The sequence below is a fragment of the Neltuma alba genome, unplaced genomic scaffold, assembly GCF_004799145.2.
Source record: "Neltuma alba isolate B1F8T4 unplaced genomic scaffold, ASM479914v2 tig00011249_pilon, whole genome shotgun sequence".
In the NCBI taxonomy this organism is placed as follows: domain Eukaryota; kingdom Viridiplantae; phylum Streptophyta; class Magnoliopsida; order Fabales; family Fabaceae; genus Neltuma; species Neltuma alba.
The window spans coordinates 189,279-216,254 of NW_021635966.1; the positions used below are offsets into that span (position 1 = coordinate 189,279).

The 26,976-nt window shown below is 36.7% G+C and overlaps 5 protein-coding genes and 1 non-coding gene across 6 annotated transcripts; 4 read left to right on the top strand and 2 right to left on the bottom strand.

Moving 5' to 3' along the window:
* The first annotated feature begins 2,366 nt into the window (after positions 1-2,366).
* On the top strand, positions 2,367-4,782 carry LOC114762951 (beta-amylase-like). The gene is made up of 7 exons (XM_028952547.1): positions 2,367-2,453; positions 2,568-2,966; positions 3,276-3,440; positions 3,531-3,794; positions 3,880-4,089; positions 4,206-4,445; positions 4,553-4,782. Exons 1-7 carry the CDS (start codon positions 2,391-2,393, stop codon positions 4,703-4,705), a joined length of 1,494 nt encoding a protein of 497 aa, XP_028808380.1. The 5' UTR covers positions 2,367-2,390; the 3' UTR covers positions 4,706-4,782.
* A 912-nt stretch (positions 4,783-5,694) lies between these two features.
* Positions 5,695-7,354, top strand: LOC114762953 (STOREKEEPER protein-like). Its single transcript, XM_028952549.1, has 2 exons — positions 5,695-6,946; positions 7,153-7,354. Exon 1 carries the CDS (start codon positions 5,789-5,791, stop codon positions 6,926-6,928), a length of 1,140 nt encoding a protein of 379 aa, XP_028808382.1. The 5' UTR covers positions 5,695-5,788; the 3' UTR covers positions 6,929-6,946; positions 7,153-7,354.
* Positions 7,355-8,210: 856 nt separating this feature from the next.
* LOC114762954 (uncharacterized) lies at positions 8,211-9,429 on the bottom strand. Its single transcript, XM_028952550.1, has 3 exons — positions 9,270-9,429; positions 8,954-9,159; positions 8,211-8,657 (listed from the first exon to the last, which is right to left on the bottom strand). Exons 1-3 carry the CDS (start codon positions 9,366-9,368, stop codon positions 8,483-8,485), a joined length of 480 nt encoding a protein of 159 aa, XP_028808383.1. The 5' UTR covers positions 9,369-9,429; the 3' UTR covers positions 8,211-8,482.
* A 9,712-nt stretch (positions 9,430-19,141) lies between these two features.
* Positions 19,142-21,027, top strand: LOC114762952 (scarecrow-like protein 32). The gene has a single exon (XM_028952548.1). It carries the CDS (start codon positions 19,356-19,358, stop codon positions 20,700-20,702), a length of 1,347 nt encoding a protein of 448 aa, XP_028808381.1. The 5' UTR covers positions 19,142-19,355; the 3' UTR covers positions 20,703-21,027.
* A 954-nt stretch (positions 21,028-21,981) lies between these two features.
* Positions 21,982-22,071, bottom strand: TRNAY-GUA (transfer RNA tyrosine (anticodon GUA)). The gene is given in 2 exon segments: positions 21,982-22,017; positions 22,035-22,071. It is a non-coding gene; the product is annotated as a tRNA-Tyr (tRNA).
* A 1,153-nt stretch (positions 22,072-23,224) lies between these two features.
* On the top strand, positions 23,225-26,609 carry LOC114762950 (BTB/POZ domain-containing protein At3g22104). The gene is made up of 3 exons (XM_028952546.1): positions 23,225-23,677; positions 24,529-25,644; positions 25,931-26,609. The coding sequence occupies exons 1-3, from the start codon at positions 23,615-23,617 to the stop codon at positions 26,390-26,392; spliced, it is 1,641 nt and encodes a 546-aa protein (XP_028808379.1). The 5' UTR covers positions 23,225-23,614; the 3' UTR covers positions 26,393-26,609.
* Positions 26,610-26,976: the final 367 nt, after the last annotated feature.

Here is a 26,976-nt window from a genome sequence, read left to right on the forward strand (position 1 = left end):
CCAAGTGTTTTCTTTTTACCTTCCCTGTCTTCTTTCTCTTCCTCTCTTTCTCTCTCTCCGCGTTCATTCCGCTCGCAGCGTCGCTCATCTCTCCCCTTTCTTTCTTCATCATTTCAGATAGTTTTAGTAAGTAAAACTATTCTAATTACAAAACTTCATTCATAAAAGTTGTCCTACTCAATCAGATCTATCTAATGATAATAATTTTGTTGCTTAGAAAAAATTTTTGATATAGAGTTCAGAGCAAGTATTTAGTTTTGATGAGTGTTAACCACAGCATTATAGATCTATTATAGTATATCATTTTTACTGGTTTAGATTTGTCTATTTGTTGATTTTAGTATTTAAAAATTAATTTTTAATTAAAAAAATGTTATTTATGAAATATATCATATTTATACCGATTAAAATTAAGTTAAATAATTTATTTGGGTTGTTTGACATATTTTTAAAATTTTAATCTGTTTAGTTTTATTTATTGGGTGACTGAAGGTTTTAAAATAATTATTGTAGTTAAAGTTTCTTATTTATGAAAAAAATATATATATGTCATTAAAATTTTGATTAGATTATTTATATATATAAATATTTGAGATACTATTAAATTTTTGATGGTCCAGTTTTGAGGTTTAAATTTCAAATGAGATTTTTAGAATTTAGAATATACTAATTTCATATTTAGAAATTTTAGAAAATTCTTTTTATTAAAGTAAATAAGTTGGAGGACGTAAATAAATAATTTGGCTTGTTAGAAAATTATCAATTAGTTCTAAAGTACTTAATTTTGGGTTATAAGAGTTGTGAGAATTTAGAAAGAAAATTAAAGATAAAGGCAAAGAATAATTGGCCTGTTGCATAATCGTGATGATATTATTGATCACCAACATTGAAATTTGATCGGTTCAATCGCATCATAACGTTAGTATAAATGATGTAGTGGAGGATAATAAATTAAACTGCAAAGAAAGGATTGCAAAGTACATTAGCTCTGGTGTGACAATGATAAATAAAAAACTTTGGAGGAAAGTAAATAAAAGTTTCGGTATATAAATAAGAGCTCTAAATGTGCTCTCTTTTGCATGATTTTCTATAAATACGAATGTAACAAGCGCAGCAAACTCAAATTTGCATTAGATTTTCTGTTTTCAATATTCAGGAATATCAAAATGTGAATTCCATTAAGGCATACGGGTATTCAGCCCAAAATAATCTATCTGCACAATGCCAAATAGTAAAAGCTAGATTAGTTTTAGATATGCGCAAAAGAATATTGTGAAACTGATCAGTATACACAATGAAATGATAGAACCTCAGCTACAGATCTTAAAGGCTTCTGAATAACGACATGTTGTCTAAGCATTACGAGAAGATGATGAGATCTCACATTTTACAGCATCTGTATAAATAAATCAGGAGGAATTCATAGAGAAAACAGGCAACGACAAATTCCCCCACCCGACAAAAGCAGATTTCATTATCAAACAAACCTGTGTAGTTATTGATCTTTTTTTGGCCACGTGCAGTTATTGATACAAGCATTGGTCTATTTATTGTTATTACAGCCAAGATCTCCTCAATATTCAATCTAAACCCAAAAACAAAAACAAAAAAAACGAGGGGAAAAAGCCCCCTGGGGGGGCAATATGAACAAAATAGGAAAATGCTTTTCCGTCATGCAAATCATTCAGGTGATTGGATTGATGAGTCGATCACTAAATTCAGTAATCTGCTACCTCCCATCATCGTCCCCACAATGAACAGGATAAAATAGGCAATTCTGATGTGCTGAAATAAAAGGCAAGCTCATTTGTTCGCGTGTGGGTCATAAGTAACTCATAATGAGATATTAAAGTTGATATGATATATTCAAAGATATCTAGGACAGTGGGCACCACCTTCATAATAAAGCCATGCTGCATTCAGCACAGATGGACGCTGCTCTAATATGGTGGCTTTTTTGTTGGCAATGGTGGATTAGATGTAGTCATATCAGCTTTTCCCTGTAGTCATATCAAGATGATCGCCAAAGATGTAACCTTTTCATCCGTCCAAGGGACGGGCACAACCAATCTAACTTTTACTAATGCGGCTCATCTTTTCCCCTGTAGTTTTTACCCTTCTCATATTTCTCATTTTTTTTCCATCTCATTTTTTCTCTAAATGCATGTGAATATAAATGTAGAAATTCAATTCAACCGAATTATATATCACAACCACCATAGGAAAAACCAGAAATTAATGAATATAAAAATAAGAAATTCCCAAATTTCCTTTTTATATTGTACATGTCTTTGCAATGCTCTTGGTTTTCTATAAAAGGCTCCCTCTGGTTGCTTCTTCAAGCAAGCAAGCAAGCATCTCCGCTTTCAATTCACTCAGGAAACAAGAAAATGGCAGCAACAAAGTCTTCCATTCCAGCCACAAACTATGTTCCAATTTACGTCATGCTCCCAGTAAGTTGTCACACTTGTAAACTGTCTATTCTGTGGAATGTATAAGAATTAACCAAGCCTGTTCTTCTTCTTTTTCTTCTTTTCGCCCTAACTTTAATTTATGCCCTACTTTAGCTCGGAGTTGTTACTGTTGAGAATGTGCTCCAAGACCCAGAAGGGCTGAAGAGACAGCTACAGAAGCTACATGAAGCTGGGGTTGATGGGGTTATGGTTGATGTGTGGTGGGGGATCATAGAGCTGAAGGGACCTAAGCAATATGACTGGAGCGCATATAGGAGCTTGTTTCAAGTGGTCCACGAATGTGGCTTGAAACTGCAAGCCATCATGTCCTTTCACCAATGCGGAGGTAACGTAGGAGATGTCGTCAACATCCCTATTCCTCAGTGGGTTCTCGACATCGGAGAATCAAACCCTGATATCTTCTATACCAATCGCTCTGGCACTAGAAACAAAGAATATCTCACTAATGGCGTTGACAACGAGCCTCTCTTCCATGGACGAACCGCCATTCAGGTAATGAACTCTTCTTTCTTCTCCGTGGTAACTCTGAATATTGTTGCTGAAAGAGAAGAACTACATAATCAGATCTGATTGTTAAACTCTCACTGTTCATATACTTCAATCTGCATTATTATATCATTTATCTGTAGAAAAATTTGTAATCGACCTATTTTAAGCTTTACGCAAAGTATGCTTGTAGTGTAAGAGGGCTATGAAGTTTGGTTAAACATTGAACAAGAATGTGGGAGGTTTAGCTTCGCATTCCTCACTCCTGATGAAGCTTACTGAATCAGCCGCATCACTTGTTGAGTTGCTTTATAGATATACAGTGACTACATGAAGAGTTTCAGAGAAAACATGTCCGATTTTCTGGAAGCTGGACTCATCATAGACATTGAAGTCGGGCTTGGTCCAGCAGGAGAGCTCAGATATCCCTCTTATCCACAAAGCCAGGGATGGGTTTATCCTGGTATTGGAGAATTTCAGGTAAGCTCGTTAGTCTAGAAATTTTCACTAGGACTAGGCTAATAGGTTGTCGTACTTGTAACATCATTCTTTTGAAAACTATGCATGCAGTGCTATGACAAATACCTGAAAGCACATTTCAAGAAGGCAGCAACATCCGCTGGACATTCTGAATGGGAACTGCCAGATGATGCAGGGAAGTACAATGATGTCCCAGAATCCACTGACTTCTTTAAACCAGACGGCACATACCTCACTGAGAGAGGGAAGTTCTTCCTGACTTGGTACTCAAACAGATTGCTGGAACATGCTGATCAGATCCTTGATGAAGCCAACAAAGCTTTTCTTGGCTGTAAACTTAAATTAGCAATAAAAGTATATTCATGATGCATCAGACTTTCACAACACTGGCTTCCATTTGTATACGCAGATCAATTAACTCTCAACCATGACAAAACAGGTCTCAGGAATACACTGGTGGTACAAAGCTCCAAGTCATGCTGCTGAGCTTACTACTGGATACTACAACCTAGATGATAGAGACGGGTATCGACCAATAGCACGAATGCTGTCTCGTCATGATGCTATTTTGAATTTCACTTGTCTTGAGATGAGGGATTCAGAACAAAGCTCTAATGCCAAAAGTGGACCTAAGGAACTTGTTCAACAGGTAATGCATCAGAAGTTTTCTTCAGTTTAATACCCAATCTACTTTTTGGACATTATGTCACATTCAAATGGTTGTATGGCAATGCTGAACTACCAAAAAGGCAAATCTTTGTGCAGGTTTTGAGTGGAGGTTGGAGAGAAGACGTTGAAGTTGCTGGAGAAAATGCACTTTCAAGGTATGATGCAACAGGTTACAACCAAATCCTCCTGAATGCTAGACCAAATGGTGTCAACAAAAGTGGCCCTCCAAAACTGAAAATGTATGGGGTAACATACCTGCGTCTATCAGATGATCTTCTGGGAGAATCAAATTTCGAAATATTCAAGAAATTTGTTGGAAAAATGCATGCTGATCTGGTGAGCAGTTTGTCATACATACACTATTATGACAATGGTTTTGACACTGCATTTACTACAGTATTTAAAAGCCTCTGGCTTCTTCTAACTCTTCCTCAACATTGCAGGATTACATAGAAGACCCTCAAAAGTATGGTCACTACTTAACTCCGTTGAAGCCATCAAAACCAAAGATTCCTATCGAAGTTCTTCTTGAAGCAACCAAACCAATTCCGCCATTCCCATGGGAATCAGAAACAGACATGAAAGTTGATGCTTGACTTGCCAACCAGGTGTAAAAGATCTTTTCAAGGCCAGATGGAATAGATTACCACTTTTACCCCTATATTCCCATGTGTGCAATCCCAGAAATAATGCCACAATGTGGCACTTGGAGTTGGAGATATCTGTTGAGTGAATTATGAATAAGAAGCTTTCGGTATTTCAACGTCGTGTACTGTGTTGTCAAACTATTGAATAAAGAGTTAAGAGTGCCCGTGTATTTGGAGTTGCTTAGCGTTTCATTGAACTTCCAAATTTACCTTCTCTAAGATGATGAAGCCAAAGGATATCTCGCTTGCTAATCTCTCAACTCATAAGCTCAAATTCAATAATAATTTTAATTAATACCAGAATGGTGATTTTTTTTTATCAATATAATAGCGTTAATAAGGGCAAAAGAAAGTGCAACTTCAGCTGTCACCCCCAAAACATCTTTCCCTTTTACTACTCCCACGCTGAAGCTGAACTATTGTCAAGCTTTAGATCATAATCTTTATTTTGTGCCTTCTTTATTCTATTATTAATTTATACCTCTACCAATTCTATTTATTTCCTACTACTAGAATTTTAAATTTTTCAAAAATATTCCAGTTACCAGATTTATTTTCAGTTTTTAACATATTCTTCAACTTTGAGGTAAGTATCAATTTTGTCTCGATCTTTTTTGCAAAAAAAAAAAAAAAAAAATATATCAATTGAAATTGAAATATTGTATCATATTTACTTGTGATTAAAGTTCATATCCTAAAATTATTAACGAATTAGAAAACAATGAGATGAAAATATTTAAATCTTAAGGACCCCTTGAAAATATCCCGAGTTTTTTGTGATCACTGACCATAAGTTTAAATTTAATTTGCTCTTTACGGCCCAACAAAGAAGGCAAAGCGGACTTGGGCTGAAGATCATCTTTGGGCTAGGGTTTAATTTACAATAGCTGAAAACCGGACGAGGGGGGAAGTTGAAAATGAAAACTTAGGATTCAGCTTAACTTCAAAACCCTACGACGTTTGCAGCTTCTCATTCCCTCTCGCTTCCATTACTGCTGAAGAGCTTCTTATTCGTCTGTTAGTTCCGTCGTTATGGCTCCAAAGCGGCTTCTAGAGGACCCGCCACCTGCTTCTTCCTCGGAAGATGAGGAAGAAACAGAGGACGACGTTGCCGAAGAAGACGAAGAAAATGGTGATTCCGAAGGACTGGAAGACGAAGACGAAGACGAAAACAGCCATCAGAATAAGAAGCCCAAGTCTAATAATACCCCTGTCACCAAATCTCTAAAAGGTACACAAGACCAATCTGCGTCAGATTCCGGCGACGAAGCTGGGTCGGAAACGGAGTCCGACGATTCGCGGCCCTCGCCATCTGCCTCCGCCTTCACCATCAAGCCTATTGCGTCCAAACCAATGAAAGATTCCGTACAGTCCCAGAAAAATTCCGCTAACCGGAAGTTGACCATGTCGCCAACTAAGACTGTCACCGGCGGCGTGAAGCGCTCCCGGGAAAGCGATGATGTTGAAAAGAAAGAGTCAAAGAAGAATAAAGTATCTAATGGTCAAGATGAAGATTTGAAAAGGGGATCAGGTGCTCAACGCCTTTGGAGTGGAGACGACGAGGTTGCGATTTTGGAGGGCATGATCGAGTACCAATCCGAGAAAGGGGCTGACCCGTGGGCTGATATGGAGGCTTTTTATGGATTCGTTAAGGAAAATCTTCACGCCGATGTGTCGAAGGACCAATTAAAGAACAAAATCAAGAGGTTGAAACAGAAATACCAGAGCACTGCAGAAAAGGGTAAAAATGGTGAAGCCCCTGTTCTTGGCAAGCCACATGACTCCAGGCTTTTCGATCTATCGAAGAAAATTTGGGGAGCTTCCGTGACAAATGGGGTGGATGATAGTGCTAAGAAGAAGAGAAAGCCAACTCAGAGCGAACCCAAGACTTCTGCTTCAGCATTACCGAATGGTGAAATTAATGCTGAACTAGCAAGCCCTAATTCGTCATTCTTTGACGCGTTACTGGCAGATGGGATGTCGATACCAGAGGGTGCTGCAAGTGTTATGAAGGAAGCTCTGCCATTGATAGGGAGGGCGAGGACCAGGGAATTGGAAAGCAAGTGGAGGAAGTTGCAGGAAGATGAATTCAAATTGTACTTGAAGAAGGTCGAGTTGGTTCGCGACTCTGCTAAACTGATGTTAGAAGCGATGAAATCATCCATGTCTTAGTGTTCTAGCCATGATAAGGTACATCGTTTGTTTATGTGAAATACATTTTTGCCGTCATAGGACTTCTACGGGACAATATGGCGAGTTCAATCAATCCCATTTTTTTCCCCTTCCAATCTGCTTTTGATGTACGTTGATCAAACGAATGTCACGTTTAAATTTTTGGAAATGGCATGAACATCTTTAAAATGGCTGAAATGAATTTCATATCTTAAATGGTGAAGGCTGTGGATGTTTTCGTCGGCTAGACGGTCATGAGCTTTTTCCAACTTTCAAGTAAACTGGATACATCTCTCCCTCCGTTATACGAAGCTTGAGGCAAGGCACACTGGTTATGACTTGTTTGACTCACGAATATTACAGTATTTCGGATTTTATGTTATACTAATATTGATATTGATTGATATTGATGTTAAACTTCTAAAATATACGTCAGATGAAGTTAATGAAAAACAAGAAGTTCAAGGAATTTCCATTTGATATTAGCTGTGTAAGCTTTATGTCCCCATTTCAGATTTCACTTGAGAGATAAAGAAGAGCACCGTTTCGCTCGCTAAAATTCGAACATCAAGTTAGACACCCGAGCAAACGACTGAGAAGTGAAGATTAAGATGGGGATTGTTTAGAGGGAGTGTTCGAGAGAATCATAGAAAAGATATTGAGTGAATAATGGACAATTCAATTGACAGATTCCTCCTTTATCCCTTTCTAAACGTAACAAACAGCTTATGTTTTAGTTCTCTGCATAATGCTGTGCTTGTTCAAGGTGTGTGAAACTTGCTCTTTTGTCTTCGAATGACCCCCCGGGGGGGGGGGGTTACAGGGAATTCGATGTTATATGCAAACGAGTAAAACAATATTGCCAGCAATTCCACTTCCTACCCATGGATTTGGTAGAGGGCAAGCATTGCCTTTTGGCACTGGCTTGAGAGGATGAAATTTCTGAATTAATCCTATGGGCAGGGTATGATTCCATCGTTGCCTCATTGGGCATTTGTCACTCTTTTGGTGGAATATTTATATTCCCTGTGCACGTAAACGGGAATAACAATTATACAATCCAGGTTTATGTGTCGAGAATCATCTGCATAAGTTTGCCTCGTGAATTGAAAGCAAGAGTAGGAGTCATAAATGATGATTATGTTCATGGCGGCCTTTGCTAATTGGATTGGGAAAGTATATTTGTGATGGACAAAATATATCCCTTAGATTCTTTTAAACCATTAGTAAGTGACTATGTAAGAGAGATACTACAACAAAATCATGTCAAGATAAAGCGAAATTGACAAGCCAACTTAATGTTTAAGAAATCAAATACTAATGAACATAAAGGGGGAAAAGTATCTAATAAAAGGTGCCTGTGGTTGTGGCCACTATAGGGCTTCAAAACTTAACATGGAAGGAAAAATAAAAACTCAATAATATGGCACTGTGAAAACAGCTACAGCTTGGTCATCTTCAGAATAAAAAGGAACTTCCTTTTTTGGTTGGGGATTACATGATGGAGAATGACAATGGAGAATGACAAATTATGATGAAGGAGGAGCCTACAGCCTACAGCGAGGCAGTGGCAGAAATGTAATAAACAACAGAGAGGAAGGCATGAACAAAACACAAAATGCCACCAATGGACAGAAAATGATGATGCGACAGCCCACACGAGCCGTCTCGCTTGTTGTTTGACATCGTCCCTATCACCAGCATCGATAATCCAACGGCCAACACCACCCTGAACCATTCATAAAACCAAATCACATCTTAGTCATCCCCCACCGCACTGCTTTTATCAACCACAAGCTCTTTGTTTTCAAGACAAAATTGAATAAATTATTGCAAAGTAGCAATAGTTCTTTTTTAAGAAATAGTATTTTTAATCAATAACTTTTCTATAGTAGTTTGATGTGCGACTCCATGGACCAACTAGCCAACATATAGTCCTCCCTTCAATTCTTATTGAAGATAACATATTTTATCTTCTATTATTATTCTGCTATGAAGGATATATCCAAGTTTGAGAGACAATACCAGGTTAAGATGAGGGAGGCTACAGAGAGTTGCCTATTTGGGGGAGCCTTCTGAAGCTCTTCTTGAGAACAGACACAGCTACAGCCATTAATCAAATTGACTATCACATGAGCTAACCCGAAAAGTAGTGCAGCGCCTAAACCCAACATGAAAGCTTGGTGACTTGGGTTCCTACACTCAAATATCCACAACCTCACGTGCTTAACCTGTTTGTTAAAAAAACCAAATAAACATTCAACTGTTTGATCTGAAGCTAATTAAGCCAATAGAACAGCAAGCCTTTAGCCTTAGCCACCATTTATCCACGTATGCATACCTTATCCTGTGCAATCTCGGCCTCGATGCCAAGAATTCCAGCCGCGATATCCAAGACCACGATCAAGAAACACAGAAACATTCCCCCCGGACTTGCCATTTGTGAGAATAAAGAAAACGAAACGTGTTTGTGGGTTGAGGATGCGCGAGAGTGAGAAAACAGATGGTGGAGGGGCTATATATAAAGAGTATAGAATGAAAGCTGTAGGAGATGGATTAAATGGAAAAAAGGAAAAAAGTTTCTTTCGTCATTAGTCTGAACTTTTGTTTGCTTTTGTGTGTGTGTGTTCTCTTTTTTTGTATGCGGTGTTGGAATTTTATGATAGGGAGCGAGTAAAGGAGGGTATAAACCAGCTCACAGAATAGCGTGACCATGGTGTATGAACATGTTATTAAGTCATTTATTCATTCCTTGACTTTCAAGGCGGACTGGTAAATCGTTAGTTCTTTAAGCATGCTATATCAACAACTTCCTCTATAAAATTAAATTGTACTGTTTCTTTCTATTTATTAATTATGAGAATGTTTTGCACTTGATGAAGCATAGCGAAGTCTTAAGTTTTCTATGCTAGGGATGTAATAATAAATAAATGCTGAGGAATATATACCCTCAGGAAAGCAGAATATGAATTACAATTCAATTAATTATTTCTGCTTTACATGCAATCCATCGCAGAAAATGGGGCACGTGAAGCAAGACATGAACAAGGAAGGCAAGCATAATAATTAGTCGGGAGTTGTGTGTGTACTGCAAGCTAAATTCAGAAAGATATGAAAAGGGTTGAAGCTCATGGCATGTCCCTTACTAGGATCAACAACGTTCATGTGGAGAGATGCTCGAAAATTGCACCAGTCACAGGCGACGGCATCGATGTCTTTAAAGTGAGGCAACTCCTCTGTATTAAAGCCTGATGTTCCCCTTTGATTTTAAAAACAAAAATAAAATCTTAACATAGAGAATTCAGAATCTTCACAGTTCACTCAATTCAGAGCCTACCCTGCCAGCTTCTTGTGTACAGAAGCCATGCTATGAAACTTGATTTTCTCGAATGACCATTCATTAAAAAACTTTGGATGCTCTTTCTTCGTTTGCTTATATATAATAGCAACAATACTTGTCAGTAAAGATGTCGCTTGTACCACATGGAGCATAACAAAAAAGGAAAGCTGATCACAAGGAATATGTTAAAGTTACGACGAGACCTTGCTGCACATTGGATCAGATTTCCCACTTTCCAGCCATCATATTTGCTTGCTCGACTCAGGGATTATTAAACGCTCCAAGTGTTTCAGACGGGATGACACGGTTGTACCTCAAATATAAACCCCCCACCCTACGGGGTTTTTCTTTCTTCCTTTCAATTTATGCTAAATTAGAGTAAAAGAATTGACACTGAGTGCCCTACAACCAAAGGTCAATGAAAACATTGCATGAGAACGAGAACGAAAGTAAAAGGAACGAAGACCTAGAGACTCTCGGCGTTGAAAGAGGCAGGCCGGCCTGAAGGTCCCTGAAACAGAGAAACTTTACTTCGTTCGCCCCGTGTTTCCACTTTCAACCATTGAACCATTTCTCTATCCAGTGGAGTCTCATATGTTACGCCATCTAACAGCGGGCTGCCAAAAGATCTTTTTCTAAGATGGGGCCAAGATTTCTGGGCCAGCTGCTTATACTATCTCCTGTCCTTAATATAAGAACTAATTGACTAATTAGAGCTGATTAAAAAAATTAGTTAAGTTAGTTATTTGTAATAAATAGATGTTATATTTCATAAAATATTTTTGCTAATAAAATGTATTGGTTAAAATTATTATTATTACAAGAACTATCTTTAGAAAAAATAAATAAATATAAAAGACAGGGTAGATTGGAGTCTTATATTTAAAACTAAAATAAAAATCAAATAAGTTCTTATATTAAAAACCGAAAGTAGTATTATGCAGTAATCCAAAACATTTTATTCAAGAATTCACCAAACTGTCCTAATTGATAGGTTTCACAAAATAGAGCATTTGGAGGTGCCAAATCTGTTGATTATTCAGATTCAGAACTTAATGAAGTATCATTGGGATCTAGAGTTGCGCTATGTTCCAAGAGAGGAAAACAAACTAGCGAACGTTCTTGCTATAAAGAAGGCTTATGGGGTACTGCTACATTAAGCTTTTGTCCTCCTCATTTGAAAAGTGTGTTCGACAATGATGTTCTGTGATCTATTCCCGGCCGGGGGCCCTTTTGTTTAGTTGTCTATTTTGGGCTTAGGCCCTCTTTGCACCAAGCTATGCGCAAGTATTAACTACCTTGTAAGTTGGCCCACCAATAAACCACAGGAAACCTAAGCTATCCATCACAAACTCCAAGATGATCATCACAATGCCTAGAACGGGCACTTCCTTGGTTATATGAAAACGAAGTGCCCTTCACAATCCGTCAAATTATTGTACTCTACATCCATTTGAGGCCATTACCGTTGGATATACTACTCTATTTACCAACCACGTATGGAGGCCTCCTTCATATACTTCAGCTTAATAACAATATTCGATCGGTGTTGTTGTCGTTATGTCTTATAACTTGAATCTTTATATATATATATATATATATATATATATATATATAGAGACACGCTATAACTAGCGATTAGCGAAGGTCCAGTTACAAATTCAACGAAAATTTACGTTTATAGTTACATTTACCGTGAAAAATAGGAATTTCGTTATAATAAGTAACAACACGCATGAGATCTAGTTAAAGAAAGCTACAGACATTTGTGCATTCAGTGCAAAAATTGTTATGGGATTAAGTCATAAGAAAGTTTGAAATCAAATTTGGAATTGATTGACGCACTTTGAATATTTTTTTATTAGATTTCCTTTTTCTTTTATATTCATTTTGATTCTTTACTTTATATTTACATTATTTATTATTTTTAATTTAAAAATTATATATATAAGTTTTATTAGCTTTGTTTACTTTGATTTTAGATATATGAGATCTTAAATGCAAAGTAAGAGACAGAACAACTTAAAAGTTTTTATTGACAAAGTTGGCTGGATGCATGCACAAATGCACAATAAATCCTATGAGGTTTTAGAATTGTGAGATTCGTTTCTACTCCCTCCGTTCCTTATTATAAGAGACAAATAACCGAAGTACGTTGATCAAAAAAACAGTTAAAATTAGTTAAGAACAATTAATGTGTAAAAAGTATAATTTTTTTTCAAAATGCCTCATTAATAAGGAGAGAGAGCATAAGAGAGAACATTAAATTATTAAAAGAAAGAGAAGTGGGAGGGAGAGAGAGTGTGAGTTGGAGATAATAAATATGGAAAAATAGTAAATCAACACAAAAAGTAGAGACAACTTGTAAGTGTCTCTTTATATAGGAACATGCCATAAGCATCAAATGTCTCTTATAATAAGGAACGGAGGAGTATCTAATAGTCTGAGGTCGTGTGTGGACCTTTTTTTTTTTTTTGGGTGACAGATCATGTGTAAACTTTTGTTGCACATAAATTGCCTTTGATTTTCGTTTGAAACACAAGTCAAACAGATCCCAAGGTAAAATTGGCACTCTGATGGCTTCATTTGTAATGAACGAGTAAAGAGGAAAACTATTCATCAACCAGCAATTGCCCCTTATCTATGAATGTACATAAATTTTCAATGAATTGCATAAGACATAATGCTTAATGAACGGGCAATGAATTGCATAAAACATAATGTTTATTTTAATCGTAATAGAGAGGGGAAAGTGAGCATATCCAGATGTTATTAGCTTCCCGATTTCAAAGCTCGAAGCTTCAAATATATAGCAGAGTAATTTATATCCTGATAATTTACAGCTGTTCAACCTAATTAAACAACGATGTGAAATATACAATTAAGAGATTCACGCTATGAACATATGCAGGAGATCAACTATGAGAGTCTAGTTAAGCTTAAAACATGTACGGTGTGGCGGAGAACGGCGAAATGTATATTTTAGGCTTCATCGGACTTTCCCTGAGAAACAAAACACGAAAACATCAATGACTGTTCAAAACTCAGAACAACCGATTAATTTCTTGATTGGCTAAATATGAACACTCACTTGTCATCATATTTGGATATACAGGCAACATCCGCCACTGATTTGTTTTTTCTGGACGACTTGTCGGATTGCCTGTAAACTTTGTTGCCATGATCCTGATCCAGACTATCCTCCATGATCACTGACAGCGCCGGACGCCAATGCGATGGGCGGTTCCGGCGACAATAGACTCTGTTGCTCCCCACGCGACGGCAATCACCGGAAGTACCAATGTGGCAGAGATGCCTGTCGTCCGTCGCCGGCCGTCTCCATCGCGGATGACGGTAGCAGGATCCGAATTTGGAGAAGAAATTGGTCATCACTGAAATCAGGAAGCAGTGTGCTGTTTCGGTTCCTCTGATTTCGTTTCTTGAGATCGGAGTTTGGGGGTGGAAGCGTTCCGATCGGAGAATGTAACTTCTATATTCACGACGGAGTTAAGCATCCCTTAGCCATTAGAAATCTCTCGTGAGTATTTGTACGCAAGCAGTTGAGTTTTTAGCCTTATCCCTTTAAAATAGGAAGGATTGTTTTGTCAAGATAACTTTCTAATTTAAGTTAATTTGATAATTTCATACACTTGCACTACCGTTTTGAAGGATAACAAGTTATCCGCATTCCATTTACATTGAAAATTAACTAAAACATCAATTCAGCAAGAATTTTTTTTTTTTTACAAAATGTTAATTTTAATTAAAAGTAGTATAAATACTGGGAAATACGCGGTTTTATTCGATAGTGTTTTGCTGTGTGAAAATCAAAATATGAGGAAATTCAAAACAGAAATATTAGGAATCTGTGCCTTATCCTACCTAAGATGGGTAAAAACGCAAAGGAATGTATATGTATAAACCCTCGGGAGATCTGAAAAAAAAAAAACCCTCGGGAGAAAACAGCCCACTGACCTGCCCAAAAAAGGGAATATTTAATCGGAAGTAGCTGTAACGCATCTGGATAACTGTTTTCTTTGACCAGATATTCGGATAATGTTGAAACATAATAGTATTTACTTGTATCCTAAATTCCTAAACTAAGAAATACATTAAATCAACTGATTTTTTCTCATTTACTCTTATTAAATAAAGAGAGAGAAGGGGAGACGGAGTGCATAAGAAATGAAAAATTGAGAGAGAGATGAAGAGGGAGAGGGACGTGTTTTGAAAAGTCATTAATTCAGACTTAAATTAATTAACTTTTTATTAAATCAATAGGGAGGAAATTAGAAAAAGATCATTAATTATACTACAAGTCACTTATATTTTGAAACAAACTTTTGGGTATAAATGACCTATAATAAGAAACGGAGTGGCATATATGAATGATGCTTAGGAGTTGGCAAATAAAAAAGACGTTTAGAATATTCCAAATAAAAAGGATAATTATGTAAAGGGATCTTATCAAGGGTTTAATGATTTAATTAAACAATAAAGATCTCAATCAGTCCACCCGTTTAAGTAATAATAACTGGCGTGATTTTAATACAAAGGGAACGGGCAAGTAGCAAGGGCATAATGCTAATTATTATACAAATCCAAATTCAACAAAGCTGTGTTCCCTCATGGAGCTCAGCTATTGTACGTAAGGGGAACCGCTTCTTTTCTCTCTTACATCCTTTAATTCCTTTCCATCTTTTAATCAGGAGATCAAATTTGTACAGTTCAAATTTAATAGTTCACAAAATTATATAATTATAAAAATATATTGAAATTGCAAAATTCAGTCTAAGAAAAATTGGGAGGAATGAAATGCATAAAAAGTACTCCGTCCAGTTATAAATATAAGAATTATTTTTTACTGTAAATTATACTAACAATTAACAAATGTGTCTTATATTTAAAACCTAAAAAATAATATTTATTATCATTCAATTTTTTTGGCCAGTCACATTCACTCGTTAATGAATGGATTTGGGATAATTAAGTTGCTTGACGGGTGATAGCATCGTAGAAATAACTCAGAATCCAATTTGCCGGGGGTCCACATCAAAATATCAGAAAATATCTTTTACGTTGATTGAATAATGATATCAGACCATTTTCATTTTTATTTTTCTAGATCAGAATCCTTTTTATAGGGGAGAATTGTAATAAGATTTTATGGAAAGAACACATTCATTAAAAAAAACTCATAACGACTAAACAGTTTGTGATAACAAGTTTTAAAATAAAAAATAATGACAAGTTTAGGTTGTTCACTTATAATACAGATTTTTTAATAATTATATTTCTTTTTGAGGAGCTTATGGTAATTCTTCCTTTCTATAATCTGGACTTGTTTTTCAAACAACATTCGATGAAACTTTGAAAATAAAAATTTAAAAACACCTGATGGGAGGTCCATGAATATGGGCTCTAATGGTTGGGCTTAGAAATTGGGCCAACGCCAAGCCCAGACTTGGGTAACATACTCACATCAGCTACCAAAGACGAACTGAATTACTGCAAATTCAAAGGTGGCATGAGGGGAGGTGCGAATTATTTTGAATTCAATCATAAATTTCATTACTTTTTGGTGAGGTGCAGAGAGAATACTTCACTGATAACGGTAATTGCTCTAAGTATATATAAAGCAGGTGCACATCTCAAGCACATACCAAGTATTAAACCCTTTTCAACTAAGTTCCTCTCTCTCTCTCTCTCTCTCTCTATATATATATATATATATATTGTATAAATTGAAACTCAACATCCAGCCAATATCCTCTCTCCAGCCCTATTTATAAGCAACAACTATCGTTCATTTCTTATCCTTAAATATAAGTAACATTTGCAAATTTTTCTTAAATTTTTGAAGTAAATTTTTTTATTTTACCCCTATTAATTACTTATTTTAATACCCAATATATTTATTATCTCATTTTCCAAACCATCGTCACTTTCCATCCGCATTCTATCTTTTTTATAATTCTCTCTATTATAGTAATTATTTTTTATTCTCTTTTTACTCTTTCTTCCATAAATGAGGGTATTTCAAAAAAAGAACTTTTAATTTCTACATATTTATTGTCTTTAACTTACTTTTTGATCTACGTGATAGAGTCTAAGTTACTTATAAAAAGGGACTGAAGGAATATGTAGCAAATTAGTTGTAAAATCATAATGAACACCAAAAAGCATATTTAATCACAAAAGAGGCGGTCATCTGCCATTTTTGTGTTTTGGCATCAAACTGATCGACGACGAAGAGGTTGATGATTACAAAGGTCTGATTATTGTCTGCGTTATGCCAACTGAGCTGCACATGAATGTTGTATGTAGCCCCGTCACTTTCTCAGTGAAGAGTAGCCCGTCGTGATAGATGTGTTCCTGTTAAAAAAAGCAATTAACTCATAATTAAAGAAAAGATAATTCAAAGATGTTAGGATCTTCTTGTTTTATCTAATCGCCAGTTCTTGTTTTAGTCTTGGTTTCCATCTCTTTGAGGGTAAATTGCTGCATTGGTAATAAGTCCTGTGTTTCACGCAGCATAAGGTAAGTTTATTACTCATCACTTATGGATACTCCACGATGAAGCAAAAGAAGAAGCTAATGATAAAGACATGCAGAGCTTGAGAGCGGGGGGCCTGGGGGATATATGAAGAAAAGAGCAGATTGATGAGAATGACAAACGCAGGAAGGATGGAAAACCAATGGAAGTGCTAAAATGATATTTCATGTAAATATGTATGGCTTTTTCTTTTTACCTGTTAGTCGGTAAAAAGGAAATGTACAATCAAAATCATTCAACGTTTTGATCGATAGAGACATGTCCTTATGTGTGCAGCCTTGGCAGGATGAAATGATGCTTCACTCAAGCGTTGCACGATGCTTCAAATCGGGCGTCAAGTTGCCTTCATTCTTATCTTCTTGTACTTTTTCTCAGAGCATATTTGTGTTCAACCATATTACTGCAATTAATCTTCCTCAGAAACACAGTAAATTCATCTCATTAATTATCCCCACTCTTTATCTCCTCATGTGCCTTTTTAAATATATTGCACTCCTTTTTTTAATCAAACTTGTAAAACACAATCGAGCGCGCTTCAACAAAACCATATTGATTGTGAAATCACCACATATAATTTAAGTATTATCATCATATAGCATCTGTCAGTCACGCTTACAAACAGAAAATCCTTCACGTAAAGGTAGTGAAATGAAAACTCTAAGAAAAACAAAGAACTTCATTATAATTTATAAGATAACAAAATTTGGAATACGTGAGCATGTCCAGATCGTATCTTGATCAAATGAGAGGATTAAAAAAACCGAACGAATGAGAAGAAGAATAATTAAGAAGGAAAACTTGCCATAGTGACCAAATAATGTGAATATATGAAGAGGTCAGATTTGTTTTTAGTTGTGGCATCACACGCAGAAGCAAACGGTTTGATATGTGCTATTTTATAATAAAGATGTATAAATTATATTAAATAGGCGCATTATTTGAGAGCAGAGGAATGAATGCAACAGGAAGATCGAGACTTTTTAAGACTAACCATACATGGGATGTGGATTTAAATAGGTATTTTGTGAAAGTGAATTCGAAAAGAGTGGGCCGGCTATAGCACACCTTCTGTAACTTATTTGCCACCATGTGTTTTTAATTAGTTCGCATTATATATTAATCAAAATGATTAGCGCTACAAAACAAGTAAGCGCTAATTAAAAAACAATTAAGAAGAAGCCAAATTAGCTTTATGATCTTTTGATCAATCCAACAACTTATTTCAAAGGGACATTTATATATTAATTAATACATATTGGACTAGAGGCGGGCCATGTAGCATCTAAAAGAGTTCTATATCTAATGCAGCATCAAAAAAAGAACTTTTATGCTGCTTTTGAGAAGACGTACGTAATAGAAATTCTTCGACAAGAGCTTGATTCCTAAAATAATTAACTTGGAAATTTCCCACATTTTGAGAATATACGCTTGTATAATTTAAAGGAAAAATATATTATTACCTTTGACAAATAAATGAAATCTCTTTTTGATTCTCCACATATCGCTTCATTAGTTTAGTTAATAAATTATTAATACTAAGTCACATATGTCAAGCACTTAGATTATTTAGTCTATAGAAATATGTGTAGTTCATTATGACCAACAGGCATTATATTTAGTAAAAAGAGTTTAAACTCCATTGAAAGATATGTCACCTCTAATTCAATCATGTCTTGAATAGAATTGTGTTAGTAGAATTATTCATATATGCACTCAAAAAAATGTGTGTAGTTTATGATATCTTTTCTATCTCATTTTTATCCATATCTAATTATGCGAACTAATAATATACTGGGTTGAGCATTATTAGTTTCCAAATCTAACCCATATTGTTGACAAGTAACGATCAATATAATAAGTCAATGAACTACAGGTTAAATGGAGACGAAAATAAGGTATTAAAATACACTGCACTGTGTGAGCATTTTAATGATGACTACAGTAAATTAAAAATATATATTGGATATTTAACTTGAGAATTTACCTAGATAATTAAGACTTTTGTCGTAATATGTATAGACACATATATTCTCTATATAATTCAAATTACCGTTGTACATTCGGAAAGAAGTGTATGTGAATAAAGCTCGAGGTTTATTTACTCTGTTCCCTCTCTCAAATTTTGTCTCCAATACTATTTCTAGATATATATCATGTAATAATAATTGAGGACCTTTTCTCTGCTATATATATGGCTTCACAAGTCAGAGTTCACATCCCTCCTCCTCTCTACTGCATTTCCACATCCAAAGGGTTTTGCTCTGCAGCTGGAAGCATTCATATGGCTTTAAGCCTCTAAAAATTCAGAAGATAAAGCCCTAGCTTTTCAATCCTGTGCACCTTTCTCCTCTAGACGCGTGTCAAAAAGCACACAGAAACAATATCCTCTCCTCACTCCATCTTCTCTTTTTCCTGGCGTATGCATACTGGACGGATCTCTTCCATGCACGTCCAGGAAAAATCATAAACCTTGCAGGCATTTTTGATCGAGTTTTTCCTCTTGTTCATAAACCTAGAACCTAGCTAAAGCCATGAAAACTGAGTTAAAAGGAAGCACTACTTCCATTTCTCTCCAATACCCAACTCTCTTCAACGCACCCCACAGTAACCTTGGTCTCTCAGGAGAACTCAACGGGTGCCTAGGAAGCCTCGATGGAGCTTGTATAGAGAAGCTCTTACTCCATTGTGCCAGTGCTTTGGAGAGTAACGATGTAACTTTAGCTCAACAAGTCATGTGGGTGCTTAATAATGTTGCTTCTCCAGTTGGTGACACCAACCAAAGGCTCACCTCCTGGTTCCTTAGAGCCTTAATCTCTAGGGCCTCACGAGTCTGCCCGATGAACTTCAACGGAAGAAGCAGCACCATCCAGAGAAGGTTGATGTCCGTGACAGAGCTTGCAGGGTACGTTGATCTTATCCCTTGGCATCGGTTTGGCTTTTGTGCTTCCAATAGTGCTATTTTTAAAGCAATTCATGGGTTCCAAAGAGTGCACATACTAGATTTTAGCATTACCCATTGTATGCAATGGCCTACTCTTATAGATGCTTTGGCCAAAAGGCCAGAAGGCCCTCCTGAGGTTAAAATCACAGTGCCTTCTTGGCGGCCACCTGTCCCTCCTTTGATCAACATTTCAACAGAAGAAGTTGGGCTGCGTTTGGGGAATTTCGCTAAGTTCAGGGATGTCCCTTTTGAATTCAATGTGATTGGAAGGAGCACATCTTCTGAGTTAAGCAATATTAATGATTCATCCAGCTTTTCTTTTGAGTCAATGTTAAGTCACTTGAATCCTACCACGTTAAATCTTAGGGAAGACGAAGCTTTGGTTATAAATTGTCAAAATTGGCTACGTTACTTGTCTGATGAAAGAAAGGGGAGTTTCCAAGACGCATCCCCTAGGGACACTTTCATAAATCTAATTAAAAATCTTAACCCTAGAATAGTACTATTGGTTGACGAGGATTGTGATCTCAATGTACCAAGTCTCGCGTCAAGAATCACCACTTGTTTCAACTATTTGTGGATACCCTTTGATGCTTTGGAGACCTTTTTGCCTAAAGATAGCAACCAGAGGGTAGAGTATGAATCTGACATAGGCCAGAAAATTGATAACGTCGTTAGCTTCGAAGGGGTTCAGAGAATAGAGAGATTAGAGAGCGGCGCGAACATGTCGCAAAGGATGAAAAATGGAGGTTTCTTCAACGTTCAATTCTGTGAAGAAACTATGAGAGAAGTCAAGGCTTTGCTTGATGAGCATGCAAGTGGATGGGGTATGAAGATAGAAGAAGATATGTTAGTCCTCACATGGAAAGGCCACAACTCTGTCTTCGCCACAGCTTGGGTCCCCAGTGAGCTAAACGATCATATGGGTGTGGGCTGAGCTGTCTTTATAACATGGACTTAAACCTCATTTGGTCCCTCCCTATCAATTCACTGATCACTTATTGTATCATTCTAGTATTTACACACATAATTTTGTTTCAATTATTTGTCATGGGATTGAAACAAAACCGACTACCTCAAAGTACTAAAATGATACCAAAAATCTTCCGAATATTGATCAATACCATGAGGTTTGAGTATAAGCATACTATATACCATAAGACACAGCGCAGCACGAGCAATGGGCCTAGCATGAGAAGGATCTGAGTATTTTGGTTCAGTGGTCCAGGGAGAGGCAGAGAAGCGAAAGCAACTAAAGTTCAAGTCTGTGTGTGAAAGGGCTGCAAAATGACCAGCAAGCTAAAAGACAAGAAGGAAAAAGAGGCTTTCATTTTGAGTGTAATTCTCTCGTCTGCCAACTAATGGACGTAACGAAGCTAAGGCCGCTGGATCACATGAGAGGCATAAAAGATGAATGTGCTGATTGTCTTTGTACGAGAGTCAAAACTGTGTGTCTCTCAGCAATGCATGTATTCTCCTTTTGATGCAGCTTTTGTTTTCTGCGTTCGAACTGATCGCGTAAGAGAGTCTCTTGGTTCTTATAAGAATATCTGTCTTCTGTTTTCTACTTTTCTTCATTCAATATCTGTAACAGTTACAGCATGATTTCCAATCTGCATAAGCAAGAATAAGGCAAGAGTGCTAGGCCCTCGCATGTAATACGCTAATGTGTATGTGTATCAGAGAATGAAGCAAGCTTTAATTCTTGTTTGACAGTAAATTAATGATTTAATTCAGTTTAAAAGATTACTCTAATGTCAACTTGGTAATCTAAAATTAAGCATTTGAATTTAATACTTCAAGCGTATTTTTTGCTCAAAGTCCCTCATTTTTATCCTTCTACCAGATTCCTTCTATCACTCTAATAATCCAAATTCATTTTGATTGAAAGAAAATGCCACCATTAATGAGATATTATCTTTAAAAACATGTATTGAGGAAAAATATTTTAAGGACCAGATAAATATATTTATTTTTCAAATAATCAAATTTAAAGAAGAGTGATACTTTAAGGACTTTTGGCACGAAGAAAAGACAAAAGCAGATGAGAAATGCGAAAAATAATTAGAAAGGACCACCCAATCCTGGATACTACTTTTTCATGACAGGTCATATTCATTGCCCTGGCGATTTGCATTATTGGGGACAAATCCCAGAGTGGACTCACAGAGCTAACAATTTCATAAGAAAAGGAAAGGAAACCAGGAAAAAAAAAATCCGACCTGCCGGATTCGAACCAGCGACCTAAGGATCTCCGAGGTGCTACCCACTACAGTCCTCCGCTCTACCAACTGAGCTAAGGTCGGTTGTGGTCGAAGCGGCATAATCTAATTATTAACTATAATTAACAGAATTTTTATTGCAAACCAGGTGATAAAATATTGATATTTCATATCCTAGTTTACCAGCCTATGTTGATGTTGAAGAGCTCTGTACCAATCGAAGTTTCTATCCTTCATAACGTTCCCCAAAAACAACGGCACTGGTCTTCTTTTTCCCAGAACTAATGATCACAACTACGTGATGGCGATAGAATTGATTAATAGTTAATCATCACCACATAAATAAACAATCCTCGTAGTGATTAATTATGTGTACTTGGACGCCGTTTTCATATTTTCATCAAGTTGCTCCTTAATTAACCTATTCATGTGAAACAACTTGCACCATAAAAAATACACCACCACCACCACCTACGTACTTCGCATTTTCAAACACGCATGATCGTAAGTGTTAATTTACGAAGAAAATCCCCTCTATATATGTTAAAATCCATGGTTTTCTATGAAGTTTTCCTTTGTTTTTTTTTTTCGGTAAATATTTTCACTATTTTATTATTTTTTCCTTAAAAAGACAAATCAACTTCAAAAAATTCGTTCCCTTGAGATAAAATAAGTGGAATACATTCGAATATTATTGACTTAAAATCAAGGGTGATGCTATATTAAATATTCCTCCGGTCCTAAATACAAGACCATTTTATAATGTAAATTACACTACAAAATGGATTTTATATTTAGGACTAGAGGAGTATATGATTTCATTGCACATTCAATAAAAAAAAAATTAAATATACCAATCACATGATTTTTCAACGTTGAAGTCTTTTTAATTTTTATATATGTAAAATTTTTGTGACATTTTAATAGACTAAACAATCATGTTTCTCCAAGCTCTAATTGACTCGCTTACAAAGATTATACAATTTAAAATCAAGATGTCTCCGACAGATATAGTTATATATTAATCCCATAATTGTATACCAATTCAACAATCAATTAGAATAATTCATTCCTAATTTCCCAGAATCTAAAATGCTGTACAGTGGAGCCAATAAGTTATTTAGGTGGCCTGCTACAAAAATAATTAAAAACGAAAAAAGAATATAAATGTGGGTATATATATTCAAAATCCAGACAAGACGAATACTTGTTATATATGCTGCGGTGATCTTTCTCAGCGTCTGTGTCTCAGACTTATAGTCCGTCCAAACATATAATATGCCTTTGTCTGATTTTATATGCTTTCTTGTTGCTTCTCTTACACTCTCTGCTTTGTCTCTGTGTCCCATGGTCGAACCGCATCACCTCACCAATCCACGATTCAACTCCAACTACCCCATTTTCTGCCTCCCTCACTTTGTCTCTCTCTAGCTTCGCCCTCTCCTTCCTCTTTGTCTTCTTCTTTCTCTTAGAATCTGCTCTCTTGCTTGTATTGCCTCCTCTCTTCCCTACCCTTACTCTGCCTTTTTTGGCTATTTCTTACGCAACTCCCCAAAAAAGTTCACTAGAGTCAGTCCTCTTGATTTGAGGTGGGTTCGTTTGGGTTTCTGTTCTTGCTTAAGTCGTCATGGAATATTGCTGTGATCTTGAAGTGGATATAAATGGACAAGAGACCTTCCTGGTGAACAAAGTAAGTATTTTCTCTGTTTATCAGAGCCTCTATTTCATATTTTGACTTCGCGTATGTTTAGGATCTGAGGTATAGGCAGAACCCAGAAACTTCATCTTTTCATTCTTCTGGTTGATGGTTTCTGTTTGTGCTACATGTTGCTGCTTTTAGGGCCAGAAGTGATTATTGTTCAATGATTTTCTTTTAAAAGAGAAAATTGATACTATTCAATGATTTATCCACACATTCTGCGGTAGTTTCTCTCTTCTTTTTTCCGTTATCATTTCGTTAGTAACTCTATGACAAAAGTATAACATTCCGCCCATCATTAATATGCACCTACATGACAGTGAAGCGGGGCAATAATTATTTAATTATCATCTCCGTTTTTACAGACCACAAGCTCAAAGCACCTTCTTCTTTTTCTTTCTTCTTTCTTTGTTTTGATTAGTTTTCTGGTTTTGTTCTTGTTTGCGGCATACCGCATTAAGTGCTGGATTTTAATGTTCTCTCACCTTCATTTGTTTTATTCACTCCTTTTGCGAGTGACTCAGGGTTGCTTTCGAGGACATTTATTTCTCTTCTATACGCTTCCATGCTAGATTATTAGTAGATGGAGATCCTTCTGTCTCCCTCTAATGCACAATTTATTGTTCATAACAACCCCTGTGCCGGTGGTCCATTCTTTTGCAGCATCCTTCCTTTTTTCCTTAATTTTTTCTTGTCCCTTTTCTTTTCTCCGTCTGCTGGGTTAATTTGATGCTTAATTTCCCGTTTCATGTGCAGATAGAAAGAAATTGTAGATCTTTTCTCTGATGAAAGAATCTCCTTTGTCATCTAACTCTGTTTTCCTTTTAAATGGGTTTTTGCAGAATATTGTTGCTCATTATTCTGGCAAATTCATTAAATTATTTGGGAAAAATAGCGGCCCCAATAGAAAGCTTAAAGTAATATTCCATGACTTTCCAGGAGGGGCATCAGGTTTTGAGCTTGTATTGAGATTTTGTTACAACAATGGAAAGTATGACATAACTCCTTTCAATTTGTTCCTGGCACATTCTGCTGCAAAATTCATGGAAATGAAAGAGTCCGTTGCCGGAAATAGTCCTAATTTGTTGGAGCAAACAGAAAAATCACTGCAAGAGATTGGCTATTGGACATGGTCTGACCTTTTGACAGCCTTGAAACAGTGCCAAGATTTCACGCTAGTCGCAGGTTGTTCTACAATGATGCTCGAGAAATGCTTGGAATCCATAGTTGGCAGGCTTGTTTTGGCCAGCGAGGCTAGCCCATGTCCATCTTCTTGTTCCTCTGACATCTCTGGAGATCGATGTTCCAGCGAGTCCAAAAGCACAGAGAGTACAAAGACCGTATTTTCTCGTTCAACATGGTGGTTTGAAGACCTCCTGTTTCTCAGTCCTTTGGTGGTTCAAATGTTGGTGAAGTCTATGCTTTGGCGGAAACTGGATCATGTTATAATCAGTAGGTTTCTGATGTTTTACCAGAAGGCAAAGTTTTCTTCTGCCACAACTGATGAGAAGAGGAAGATCATAGAAATGGTCATAGACTCGCATTACATTATGGACCCGAGTGTTCTTGCTTGCAAGACTTTATTTGGGATTCTCCGAATCACTCTCAACTTGAACATAAGCAAATTTAGCAAGAACAAGTTGGAGAATATGATTGGCGCACAGTTGGATCAAGCAACGCTGGACAATTTGCTTGTTCCATCTCCTTATGGAATAAACTACTTATACGACGTGAATCTTGTTCTGAGGTTCTTGAAAGCATTCCTGCGTCAAGGAACCTGTTTGATCGCTCATGGTCGGATGAAGAAAGTTGCCAGCTTTATAGATTTGTATATAGCCGAAATAGCCCCTGATCCTTATTTAAAACCACCCAAGTTCTTGGCTCTTGCCTTGGCACTGCCAGATTCCGCAAGAGAATCCTACGATGAACTGTATCATGCAATGGACATGTATCTTGAGGTTAGTTGGTGAATGTGTATCATTTATTCTCCTCCTGAATTGTTATATGAAGGATTCATTCAAGTTTGTGGTGACATTTACATTTAAGGCAATCTTTGAGATTCTGACTCCGTCAATTTAATTTTTGAAGTCTCTAGTGTCCAATCTGTCCGTGTCACATGGTTGTCCGTTCTGTTACTGCCTGAAATAATATTGTGATCTCAAAAGAATGATTTATATAGGTTAAACCTCTTTATCAATTGAATCTTTTTCCAAATTGAAACCTACTTAAACGTGTTTGCTTTAGGTACATGCGGATTTGTCAGAGGAAGAAAGGCTGAAGATATGCGCTGCTTTAAATTACGAGAAGCTTTCAGCCGAGGCATGCCTGCATCTGTCTCAGAACAGAAAATTCCCTTCAAAATCCGCAGTTAAGGCTCTTATTGTTCAACAATCCAAGCTCAAAAACTTGATTCTTGGCTCTCCCAGTGGAGCTTCAATCACCATTTCGCCACGGCGTAGTTCCAGTGACATTGGTAGAAGAGGAACGAGACAAAGATCAATGAAGGAACGGGCCATGCTGCACACAACAGAATTTGATGTTTCGCCCCAAGACAAGAATTTCTCAGCAAACTTGCAGGGAATGCAATGGAGGGTCACAGAATTGGAGAACGTCTGTAGGAAACTGCAAACCCGGATGGCAAAGATCACGAAATCAAGAGTATCAAGCCATAGTTACTCAAGATCATTGCCCAAACTCTGTTCATGACAGAACAATTGTAATGATAGATTGAGATTTTTCCTATGTAACTTGCATGTAGTGTATAGTAAAGGAGTGAGTTCAATTTCATAGTTTCCCCCCAGTCCTACAGCGGACTGAAGTTGATTAATTAAGTTCACTGTACAGCAAAAGATGATATTGAGCCGAGTTTTTACTTACTTCCGTGTCCCTTCCTCTAATAAATATTCGAAATAAGCAAAGACAACATACATGTTTTCTGTGGGGCAAGACATATTAATTGAGTAGGATCATATATGATTAATACATATGTATGTGGGACCAGAAGTCAACGTCTCTAGTTTGGTAGTGTATGGCAATGGTGGGATTGATCAGAGGGACAAACTTTATTGCTGTTGTTATGGGGTCCAAAAACTTTACTGGTATTATAGAACGTGTTTGTGTATGTGACATGCAATCCTGTTGAGCAGAAAGGGAATGGAGCATTCAAGTTAGTGGGTCAAGCCCACCGCCATGATAAGAGGATGATGATATTGCCTTTTTTCTGCACTCACAGTTGGGTGAGCTCCAGAGAGGAACCACTTTCCTGAGCTGAACGTCTTTATCAGACAGAA

Coding starts and splice junctions, on each gene's coding strand:
- LOC114762950 (XM_028952546.1), top strand. CDS start 23,615: ATGGAATATTGCTGTGATCTTGAAGTGGATATAAATGGACAAGAGACC. Junction 23,678..24,528: donor AGACCTTCCTGGTGAACAAA/GTAAGTATTTTC, acceptor GGGTTTTTGCAG/AATATTGTTGCTCATTATTC. Junction 25,645..25,930: donor CAATGGACATGTATCTTGAG/GTTAGTTGGTGA, acceptor TGTTTGCTTTAG/GTACATGCGGATTTGTCAGA.
- LOC114762954 (XM_028952550.1), bottom strand. CDS start 9,368: ATGGCAAGTCCGGGGGGAATGTTTCTGTGTTTCTTGATCGTGGTCTTG. Junction 9,160..9,269: donor CCGAGATTGCACAGGATAAG/GTATGCATACGT, acceptor TTTAACAAACAG/GTTAAGCACGTGAGGTTGTG. Junction 8,658..8,953: donor GCCTCCCTCATCTTAACCTG/GTATTGTCTCTC, acceptor TGAATGGTTCAG/GGTGGTGTTGGCCGTTGGAT.
- LOC114762951 (XM_028952547.1), top strand. CDS start 2,391: ATGGCAGCAACAAAGTCTTCCATTCCAGCCACAAACTATGTTCCAATT. Junction 2,967..3,275: donor ATGGACGAACCGCCATTCAG/GTAATGAACTCT, acceptor GTTGCTTTATAG/ATATACAGTGACTACATGAA. Junction 3,795..3,879: donor AACTTAAATTAGCAATAAAA/GTATATTCATGA, acceptor ATGACAAAACAG/GTCTCAGGAATACACTGGTG.
- LOC114762953 (XM_028952549.1), top strand. CDS start 5,789: ATGGCTCCAAAGCGGCTTCTAGAGGACCCGCCACCTGCTTCTTCCTCG.
- LOC114762952 (XM_028952548.1), top strand. CDS start 19,356: ATGAAAACTGAGTTAAAAGGAAGCACTACTTCCATTTCTCTCCAATAC.